Source organism: Chinchilla lanigera, unplaced genomic scaffold (assembly GCF_000276665.1).
Source record: "Chinchilla lanigera isolate Chin_1 unplaced genomic scaffold, ChiLan1.0 scaffold00018, whole genome shotgun sequence".
In the NCBI taxonomy this organism is placed as follows: domain Eukaryota; kingdom Metazoa; phylum Chordata; class Mammalia; order Rodentia; family Chinchillidae; genus Chinchilla; species Chinchilla lanigera.
The window spans coordinates 16,869,238-16,880,846 of record NW_004955419.1 but is presented as its reverse complement, the minus strand read 5'-3'; the positions used below and the strand labels follow the sequence as shown (position 1 = coordinate 16,880,846).

Genomic DNA, 11,609 nt, shown 5'->3' with positions numbered 1-11,609 from the left:
GAACTTCTAACCAGCTTTATTAGACTATGATAGTCAAAATCCCCATGGTAATATTTGGGGCGAGCCTCTTGCAAAAGGACAATTTCTAACTGACACAAGTGGATTCTGTAATCATTAAGGAAATCGGCAGTTGGTGTGACCTTCAGCACAGGAATCTTAAACAATTCCATCAGTAGACATCAGTGATGGTCTTGCTGATTATATTCCTACAGAATGAATTTACCGGGGCTGGGGATTTAGCTCAGCGGCAAAAGCGCCTGCCTGGCAAGCGCAAGGTCGTGAGTTCGGTTCCTGGTACCGGAGAAACAAAACAAAACAAAACAAAACAAACAAAAACAGAATGAATTTACCTGCTAGAAGACAGTATTGTATTATCTTTCAATTCATTAAGGTTAAAAATTTTTTCAATATACTACTCTTACCTACACTGCTGATAACAAGACACTTCACTACGAACACATTAAGATAGTAATAATTTTGAAAAATCTTATGACATTCAATGGACACAAGGCTACTAAAACGTTAAAGAATACATAAAAATAATTATGACAATAAATGGCCTTTTCTCATTTATTCTGAAAGCTACTCAGACACCAGACAGTTTTAAAAAGGGTAGAATTAATATTTTATTGTCATTTATAATCAGATGGCAGTTGGGTATATAGTTTCCATACTTCATATTTTTTTTGTAAATAAAAAAAATTAAGTTTTAAACAGCCGATAGCAGGTTACATTCTTCAGAAAACACAATTAGATTAATTCATTAATGGTGGCTTCAAGCTTTTCCTTATTAGCGCCAGAGAACTCACTCACCTGTTAAGAGAATATTGCATAGGCATTAGATACAGCAATGAACCACCTTTTTAAAAGATATGATCACAGAAATGGGAGGAAAGCATAATTGTATTTAAAATGAACTTCCCAGATTAACACACATTAGAAAACAAACTGAAAAAACTTTGAGAAAAGTCAATAGCCTCAAGTACAATTTAAAATTTTACTACAAATACTTCCTCACAATGTTAAATGATCTATCCAAGTTTAAGAAATCCTGTATACTTAAACATGAAGCATCGATCACAGGGACTTAGTGTCTAGTTCTAAAAACATCAATTTTTTCTTTTCTTTTTTTGTCTTTTTGAGACAGGGTCTTGCTATGCAGTTCAGGCTGGTCTTGAGCTCACTTTCTAGCCCAGGCTGGCCTTGAGCACGGGCAATGAAACTCCTGCCTCAGCCTCCAGAGTGCTGGAGTGCTGGGATTACGGGCACGTGCCACCACGCCTGGCTCCCTGCCTCCCCGTCCAAGGATCTTACTATGCAGTTCAGGCTGACCTTGAGTTCAAGGTTGGCCTCAAACTCACAGCAAACCTCCTGCCTCAGCAGGGATTACAGGCAGGCACCATCATGCCCAGTTGAAAGGTCAGTTTTCAAGTAGGTATCACATTATGTGCTTAAATCAAGAAAAAAATGATATATTCAATTTTTTTTTCTTTTTTTTTTTTTTTCATTTCTGGGATATAACCCAGGGACTCTGCACTGAGCTACATCTCCAGTCCTTTTTGTATTTTCAAACAGGGTCTCACTAAGTTGCCGAGGCTGGGTTAGAACTTTTGATCCTCCCGTTTCAGTCTCCTAGAGTGCAGGTCCCAGCACAACCGCTGAAACTTTTCTTGAAGGCAGAAAATCGCAACATGCTTGATATTGTGAAGGGATGAGCAATTCAACTGTTTCTTCATTTACATATAACACGAGCTCGCCTTTGGCCCAGTGAGCTTCCAAGGCCAGGCGCACGTACCTTCTCACCCTTTTTAAAGAACTGGAAGGTCGGCATGCATTTGACTTCACACTCAGCAGCAACATCCTGGGGGAGAGAACAGCGGTACTGCGCTTAATGCAAGCGGCCCAAGGCCAGAGCCTCGCTCCTGTTACACCCCCGACCTGCGCAACAGGTCACTTACCAGCACAGAAAACCAGTACAATGAATGTAACGGCAGCACTGAGGTCAGACCGGTTATATTCTCAATTAAATACTCTTAGTACTGTCTACACCTCCTTCAAGGGGAACCAGCAGGCAGAATGCTACCTGGATTAGTTACAATGCAGCGATTCACTACGTTGTGTAATTCAGGTCTTGGCTGCTTCATGGTTTCACGGTTTTTTTTTTGAGACAGGGTCTCACGGTATAGTTCAGGTAGGCTTGCAGCCCAGACTGGACAATTCACAGCAATCTCCCTGCTTCAGCTAGGATTACAGGTGTGTGCCACCACACCTGGTTGTTATTTATTTTTTGTCTTTTTGAGACAGTCTCGTTATGCAGTTCAGGTTGGCCTTGAGCTCACTTTGTAGCCCAGGCTGGTCTCGAACTTGCAACGATCCTCCTCCTGCCTCAGTCTCCAGAGTGCTGGGACTACAGGCGTGCACCACCATGCCTGGCTTCTGGCTGTTATTTTAAAGAAGCAATACATTTTGCAGCTATCTGGATTTAGGACTGTATCTTCACTCTTCCTTAGAATAGCAGTTCTGGCTTCTTGCACATAAATTTTCTAGTTTTATTATGTGAGATGGATTCACAGATGCTAAGTATAAAGGCAGGACATTTAATCAAAGTGCTACTCCTTAAACCTCATCAGAGGAAAATATAGTGTTACAGTCAACATAAGTGATAGAGTTTAGTCATGCTGTCAGATTTGGGACATCTTACATTCACCCAGAGATGAGTATTCTTTCATTTGTGCAACTGTTTTAATTTTCAAGAAAATGCAAGTGTATTATAAAAATGGGGAAAAGGAGCTCACAGACTAGTGTTGCTAACGTTCTGAGACAGGTGAGCCAGGATGCTACACCATAATTTAACCCCCACATGGGATTTCTAGGTTATTTCCAATATGTACATGCTTGCCAGTATGTAAATTATGACATATTCCTAGGGCAAAAACTGTAGAGCAGGATTTCTGGGCTCAAGATGATTTACATACACTTTTCTTTATAAAACTCATGTGCTATGACTCATAGCACTCATGTAACATATAAACTCATGTAGCATATAAACTCATGTATCATATAAAGAATGTGTGGCCCATGAAAAAGTAACATGTGCACGTTTACTCTCCCACAGCAGTTGTCATTTTGCCAACCCACTGTTTAATGGGTAAGCGGTTTTGATTTTTACCAGTGTAAACATTATATAAATGTTGCTATATACAAGCTCATTACCCCCACGAACCCTGGAAGTAGAACTGCTGAAAACGTATGCTTATTTTAAAATCTCTAGATACATATTACACAACTCTCTTCCAAGTAACTTTTATTAGTTTACCAATATTTAATTATGATTTTTGCTGCGTGGTTTAAGACTTCTATGTAACTGGGGCTGGGGATTTAGCTCAGCGGCACAGCGCCTGCCTGGCAAGTGCAAGGTTGTGAGTTCGATTCCCAGTACCGGAGAAAAACAAAAAAACAAAACAAAAACAACAAAAAAAGGAAGATTTTTATGTAACCAAATCCGTAAGCCCTACCCTTCCCCACTCACAAAAGCACAAGCTTTAGGGATTTTGCATCAGATTTCAGCTCTGCGCCTGAACTTCCCCAGGTCATTTCCTCAATAGTCGAAGGGAAAAAAAGTGTGACGGTACTAAGACATAGGATGGGTGTGTACAGTGCCCATCCTCCTCACACGTCTAATGTTTTCTAGGCTTTTCATCTTTACACTTCTTTTAGAATTACCTGGAAATAAAGAATGAGGTAGTGTTACAACATTTTAATCCTGAGTGGTTTATTGTTAATATATCAATAAGCAGACTTGGCTCTATTTTTCTGGACTTTTGTTTTTTTGAGACAGGGCCTTGTTATGCAACCTAGGCTGGCCTTGAACCTAGGGCAATCTTCCTGCGCCTCAGCCTCCCAAGTGAGGTGTGTACCACCAAGCCCGGTCTTGGGCTTTTCTATTCTAGGGATTGACATATTCTGGGTACAAAACCACAAAATTAGGCTGGGCGTGGTGGTGTATGCCTGTAATACCAGCACCCAGGAGGCTGAGGCAGGAGGATTGTTGTGAACAGGAGAAGAGCCTAGGCTACAAAGTGAACTCAAGGCCAGCCTGAACTGCATAGCAAGACTCTGACTCAAAAAAAAAAAAAAAAAAAAAAAAGTTGAATAAATATCCAGGGACACAGTATTCTCATCTACTAAAATATTTTATAGAGCCCTGCAGTTTCATAGTTTTGCCCAAACTCAGATTTTACTTAGAAAACAGAATAGGACTAGATTTACCTTACGTTAAATAACTTAATTTTATTAATTTCTAGGTTAAAACTCCACAGAGCCAAAATAAATTTAAGCACGCTTTTGCCATCTGTGTAATTATTGTTTTGGTACTTGGAATTGAGCTTAGGACCTCATGCTTGCCCACTGAGCAAAATCCCCGGCCCCTGCCACTTGTATTAACTCACTCTAGACTCTCCTATTCACAATCTAAACGTGTGACATTTCCAAAGGTTACAAAATATTCCAATCTAAATCACTTTGTTCCTTGTTTTCATTTACTTCTTTTCTTTTCTTTTTTTCTCTTTGAGCCAGGGTCTCGCTATGCAGTTCAGGCTGGCCTTGAGCTCACTTTGTAGCTCAGGCTGGCCTTGAACTCGCAATGATCTTCCTGCCTCAGCCATCTGAGTGCTGGGATTACAGGGGTGCACCACCATGCCTAGCCTCTTGTTTTCACTTACAAAGTATCATACCCTGTTGGCTGCCAAAGAAATATGTTCAGTCTATCATTTCCCCAGTACTCACACTTTCCTATGAGTTACTTTTATACATGTAGGCCTTTAAGTGTCTGTTTGAACCTATGATACCTGTAAGATAATTTCTTCCTGCTCCAACATTTAGGGATCACTCTATGCTGCTCAATCTTTTTTTTGGTCTTTCTGAGACACGGTCTCACTATGTAGTTCAGGCTGGCCTCAAACTCAAAGCGGTCCTCCTGCCTCAGCCTCCTGAATGCTAACCCCTAAGGATGAATTCAGCATTCAAAATGTTTTTGACTTCAGAGCACTTTGGATTTTGGATTAGGAATGCTTAGCTTGCGTAATAATACCCTAACTTCAGAGAACTCACTCCATGCAGGCATTGCTCTAATCACTTCGTGTTACCTCACTCAACACTAGCAACTACTTTACAGAGGATGAAACTGAGGCATGGAAGAGATGAATGACTTAACCAAGCCTCCACTGAACTAGAAATAAAGCAAGTGGTCTGGGTTTAGAATCTGTCTCATTCCACTACCATAAATGCAATGGGAAAATGGGGGGCCAAGAACAGCATGAGGGCAAAGAAAGACAAAGCTCGCCTAGGGCACCAAGGAGGTAACTGGAGAGGGTACGCAGAACACACGAGGTGAAGATTAACCAGGAGCCAGCAGGGTAGGAGGAAAGGATGGACCAGAAAGGACAGCACCAAGGCAGGTGTCTTCCTCGCAGTCAGGAAGTGAGCCAAGCAGCATCTGGTGCCGGGGGGCTCTCACGTGCTGAGAGCGGGCCGCCATGTACCAGTTTTAAGTGAGCCCGCAGCCCCGTTGGTGGGCATTCCATGTTTACTCAGCAACTGGCAGCTCTGGGAGGTTAATGGGGCAGGCAGAGAAAGGAGCGGAGTCCAGGTTGAGCACCTTTGCTGCATAGCACGCTACCCTACGCGTACATGTTCACTGATCTGGAAAGCGGCCCAAGATGCCGCATGCTGGGCAGCTCTCCCAGTTCAGGGGGCTATGTAACACGCGAGGTCACATGCCGGGACCAGCTCTGTGTCCACCGCACGCCAGAATCCTCTGAAGTGCAGTGGGGAAGAGTTAGTGCAGCAGAGTGGGGCTACCTCACGCTAAGCACTCGCTCTGCCATGTCACCACTGGGACTCCAGGGACAACCATCTCTGTTTAAGTTTTCTCACCTCTAAGTCAGGGGTGATGACAAAGGACTGAGTGAGTCAATACTGGCAAAGCACACAGAACTGTACATATCCAGTGCAAGACAGGATTTTGTTAAATAAAACCATCCTGGAATTTCCTGCCAATTATTCTCAGCTTTCTAAGGTACTTTCTGTTTAAAGCAAATGGGTTTTTCTTTCCTCTCTTCCTTTTTTCTTTTTTTTTTTTTTGATAGCACTGAGGATAGAACCCAGGGCCTTTCCACTGAGCTATATCCCTATCCGTGCTTGAAAAATTTTTTGAGACAGGGTCTGGCTAAATTGGCCAGAAAAGACTAAAACTTATAATCCTCCTGCCTCAGCCTCATAGTATGTGGGGATTCCAGCTGTCTGTGAGGCACCACTGACTAAAACCAACCAAGACTAGAATAGGCTTATAAATACCCATCGCTGTGCCATGACAAGTTCATAAAGAATCTTTAAAGTGCCTCACAATTTGGTCATACCATCTGTGGATTTATTGTAGTCAAATGTGATTTCTGTTTACTAAGCATTTCAAAATGGTAGACGTAGCGGTTTAGGCGGGTATGGAAATGACTAGTTACAGAGGCCTCTATCACTTGTACCTCATCTACTTTTATGCTTGTTTTTTTTAGGATGTGATGTACACAGCTCCCGATACCTAGGGTTAAATCCGTAATTGGCACAATTATCTGTTCTTCTGAAACAGAATGCTTTATAGATAGGATTACTGTTCCAGTTTTATCTGATGTATTTAGGAGAGAAAAACACTGTACAATTCAGACACAAAGCTCAATTTGAAAGGATCAGGAGTATCTTGAATTTTCAGCTACATACCTGACAGTCATCCACATCTACTTCAAGGAACAACACGTTGGAATATTTTTCAGACAGGGACTGGAAAATTTAAAATGCAAAATTCAAAAATATTTAGCACCGGGTAAGGCAATCAATACAGTCAAGCTTCCTCAATAGAAAACTAGGGGCAAGAAAAGCACACGGAATATACACTTTTCTCAGTCAAATTCTGCCTAGTGCAAAGTATTTTGGCACATTGACTATGAGCACTGAATTTCAAACTGGGCATATTTCAGCTTGAAAAAAGGTAAACCCAATTAAGATGAAAGAAATGAACTTCTGAAAATTGTCCTCAATGGGCTCCATGTATCACATCTCCATTATATATTATTTTCAACCAATGATCTAACAAAACAAAAACAAAACCCCCCCAAATGATCTTTTCCTTTTAGCTTTGAGACCAGCGCCCCCCAAATCACACAATCTGTTATACGTACATGAAAGAAAGGCTTGATCATTTTGCAAGGCCCACACCACGTGGCTGAGAAATCAACTACTACCAGTTTATCTCCTGCAGCAGCCAGGGCTTGCTGAAAGGCCTCCTAAAACGGACAGAACAAAACCTTGTGTTAAATACAGTAGATCATTTCTAAAAGCTTAGGGACTCAATAAGATGACACACAGCACAAGCTAGAGGTTCTCCTTACAGAACCTACTTTTTACCCAAAAACCCCCAAACAAAGCAAATCAAATAGGTCTGAAGGAATCCTAGGCACCACTGGTAGTTATACCTGATAAGATGAAACAAGATATATGTGTATTGTGTGGACAGTCACGTCTTCATGAATATTTTATAAAATCTTATCAATTCCCTGAGTTATGATCTAATGAAAGGAAAATAAAAATTGATATTTATATTGAAAATGTTTCTACATCAAATGTAGGTATATGGTAGACACTGGATTCTTATAATTGATGGGGGTCCCTGAAATTGAAGTCACAAAGACATACGTTTAGTAAGGGAAATATGTTACCTGCCCCTCCCCCAAACACTTGGAATATTTGATCCACTCCCTTGCTCTGAGAAAAAGAAGTTCAGAAAACAGACCTCTAATACTCAGACAATCACACTGATGTAAGCACAGTGCAGGGTTGAGATGGCACCGCTAACCCACCTTTGACTTTTGTCCTTTGGCTCAAAACTGCCCTCACTGTTTACGGAATGAACCACAGTGTAAATGCTTTGTGAAGGAAATTTTCTGTAGATACTATTTTGCATACAGAATACACGTTCAATGAAATTCTCAGCAGAACATATCAAGAAATCCCTTACCACCAAACACCCTGAATTATTCACCAATGGTAGACCTAATAGTCAAGTTACAAGAGACACATTTTAACCACAATGAAGTGGTGACCAAAACCCAAACAGGAACCACAACGATAAAAACACAAACATCTATGTCTGAAGTCTACAGTTTTTGTTTCAGGGAAAAATGTTGGTCAAATTGCTTTAAACAAAACCTAACACTCCCCCTTACTCTGGAATTTAAGAACCATATTAGACCTGGTCCAGTAAAAGGAAAGCAAATAAAACACCATGCAACACACTAAAACCAAAAACTAATATGAGTTTTCATAAAGTACACTTATTTCTCTAGATTTTTTAAATTTTACCTCATATTCTGGGGGGGGAACCATTCACAAGTGGTACATATCCTCGAGAATGATAAAAAAATGGTATGATGTGCCTTTTAGCTTTTTTTTTTGGAGACAGGGTCTTGGTATATGTAGTTCAGGCTGGCCTTGAGCTCATTTTGTAGCCCAGGCTGGCCTCGAACTTGCCACAATCCTCCTGCCTCAGCCTCCTGAGTGCTGGGATATAGGCGTGTGCCACCATGCCTGGCAATTTTGGTTTTTTGGAGATAGGGTTTCCCCATGCAGCCCAGGCTGGTGATGCTTCTGCCTCAGCCTCCTGTGAGTGTTGGCATTACAGGCATGTACCACCACGCCCAGGGTGAGAACACTTCTATAACATTTTCAGTTATATAGGCCCACCAACCCCACCTTTGTGTGTGGAGATATGGGTTGAGGGCCAGGGTGGGGTTGGGATCAGCAGAAAACAAGTTAGAAGTATGGATGTTACTTTTCCAACCACTACTGATTGTTCCAGATGAATTTCAAAGTTTTCCTGTTTTGAAGGTCTAATCATCCATCCATACTCTACTGTAAAATTAAGGTAAGATGGAAAAAACAGCAGGGAGTAACAATGTCTGGCCTGGTTGACATGTTCTTTTTATGAAGATGTCTGACCCTCAACAACTTAAACAGATTAACTTACAAGATGGAAAGGCGTTTCTTTTTTTCTTTTTTTCTTTCTTCTTTGTTTTTGGAGACAGGGCTTGCTATGTAATCCAAGCTGGCCTTGAACTCACTATGTAGCCCAGACTGGCTTCAAAAGCAATCCTCCTGCCTCAGCCTCCCAGAGTGCTGCGATTACAGGCATGAACAACCACTACTAGCGAAAGAACAATATTTCAAACACCCTCAAGGTTTCCTCAAAACAGTTCTGAATCAAATTTAAGCAAAACTACCTGAAATTCTGAAAGCAACAATAACTTTTGGCTCGGTATGCGTAAAAGCCAGGTGTGGGCAGATTTCACACACAAATTCTCTTCCTTAGGTTTGCCTAAAATATTTGTAGATATTGGCTTGAAAATCATTCAAGGTTACCTTAAGAAGACGCCAATCACAGCCGAGCGTGATTGCACATGCCTGAGGCAGAAGGATCACCAGGCCAAGCCCAACCTGAACAAGATCCTGTCTCAAATTAAAAAAGGGGGGCGGGCGGGAGACATAGCTCAGTGCAAAGGCCCGGTGTTGAATCTCCAGTACTCGGAGAACAAAAAAAGAAAAACAAGAAGCCAATCTCAATATGTAACTCCCAGAAACTAAGGATCAGAATTGATAAAATACCCCTATTACAAACAAATAATCTGTAAACAAAGCACAACTAGGGTGGATAAAAAGAGCAACAGCCGGGCGTGGCGGCCCACACCTTAATCCCAGCATTTGGGAGGCTGAGGCAGAAGGATCTTTGCGAGTTTGAGACCAGCCTGGTCTGGAAAGTGAGCTCAAGGCCAGCCCAAACTACATAGTGAGACCCTGTCTCAAAAAGACAAAACAAAACAAAAAAATAGCAGCAAACTTCCTAAACACATCCAACCCAAGGGTAATAACCATGAGTTATTACTTAGCCAAGTGCGGCGTGAGTAGTACTTCAGTAAGTGGGGTAACTGTAGCTGTCAACTGTTGATTTCTTCTTTCAGGCCATTATTCCACTCATGTCTGGGACAGATCTCAGAGCCCCATGCAGTGCTTCAAAAACAATTATTTTAGATGCCTAATGGCACCACCTTTAGACCATCAGGATGAAAATTAAGTATGTCTAACATATACAAATAACCAGATTAGTTAACTTCAGATTGATCACTCTGGATCACAAGATCAGCTGAATACCCCCCAGGGCCTCTGGGGCCCAAGGTGTGGTACTGTTTTGAATAACGCATTTTCCATCACCCCTGCACACCTTTCTTCCTGGAGAAGGAAGGTGTCATAACTGTAACTCAGACAGGGAAGTGTGCCCTAGGAACCAACCAACTTCCTGTTTGCAGTGGATGCATTCTGGGCAAATTGCCACTCGAAGGTATTCTGGATGCTTTACTGGGTTCTCTCTCACCAGCTGCCTTACTCTGATGTGGTTTTGTGACACTCAAGAACAGAACCCCACCCTCATCTTCCCCAGACACAAAGTAGGTGTTGAAAAAAAATGGACATGGAACAAAATAAGGATCTCCCTGCCACAAATGCGATGGCTATTTGTAATATAAAGGTCACACAATTAAATGAGGACTCTAGCCGGGAGTGGTGGCCAATGTGCCTGTAATCCCAGCACCCTGGAGGCTGAGGCAGGAGGATCCTTGTGAGTTCCAGGCCAGCCTGGGCTACAAGGTGCGCTCAAGGCCAGCCTGAACTCCATAGCGAGACTCTTGTCTCCAAAAGACAAAAATAAATGAATAAATGAGGACTCTAATCAGAAAACCTGATCAAGAACAAGATAGCAGATGACGGCAATATATGAGAAAAAAATTGAATAATAAAGTAACAAAAGATCTTGTACCACTACAAACTGTAACATTATTTGTTTCTGAGGCCAATCCAGCACCAAACAGGTGCTCTTTTTTTTTTTTTTTTTTTTTCCCCTTGTCTTTTTGAGACAGGGTCTTGCTATGCAGTTCAGGCTGGCCTTGAGTTCACTTTGTAGCCCAGGCTGGTCTCGAACTTGCAGGGATCCTCCTGCCTCAGCCTCCTGAATGATGGGATTACAGGCATGCGCCACCAGGTCCCGCTTCAAACAGGTGCTCAAGACCTGCGGGAGGGGTGGAGGGTGTTGCACCGTACGCACTTGCTAGTGGCCTTCTATCCATCTCCCCCCAACCCACTTTCTGACTCGCCTTTAACAGACATTTCCTAAGCGGCTACAGCAGGCAGTGTTTCCCAATCTGGAGAGTATTATGAGGCTCACTGCAAGTTTCCAATATGGGAACACTTTTTCCCTTGGGCATTTTTAAAAGGACAGAATCACGCGCTGGGTTCTGTTGGGGAGCACCCACCCCACGCGGCTACACCCAGCGGGCACCCTGGCTCCCAGGAAACCTACTGACTTGATGAATCACGAAAGGGAAAGGCTGTAGAGGCGCCTGGGCCCAGCCTTGGGGACTGAGTCACGCCGCAGCCAGCGCCGCCGGAAGCACGCTCCGCGCAGAGAGCCGTCGGCGGGCGCGGCCCGGGTCGCCCCACTTCCTCGCGGCCCCCTGGGG

The 11,609-nt window shown here is 42.6% G+C and overlaps 1 protein-coding gene across 2 annotated transcripts in view; it reads right to left on the bottom strand.

The window, feature by feature from the left end:
* Positions 1–601: 601 nt before the first annotated feature.
* Positions 602–11,609, bottom strand: part of LOC102015319 (thioredoxin) — an 11,430-nt gene continuing 422 nt past the window's right edge. The window contains exons 2-5 of one of the 2 annotated variants that reach the window (XM_005382739.2): positions 7,227–7,331; positions 6,769–6,828; positions 1,796–1,861; positions 602–813 (exon numbers count right to left, since the gene is read on the bottom strand). In XM_005382739.2, coding sequence (XP_005382796.1) covers positions 751–813; positions 1,796–1,861; positions 6,769–6,828; positions 7,227–7,331 — 294 coding nt within the window. In that variant the 3' untranslated portion in view covers positions 602–750. The remainder of the gene's footprint in view (positions 814–1,795; positions 1,862–6,768; positions 6,829–7,226; positions 7,332–11,609) is intronic. The other variant, XM_005382740.2, reaches the window with a different exon arrangement.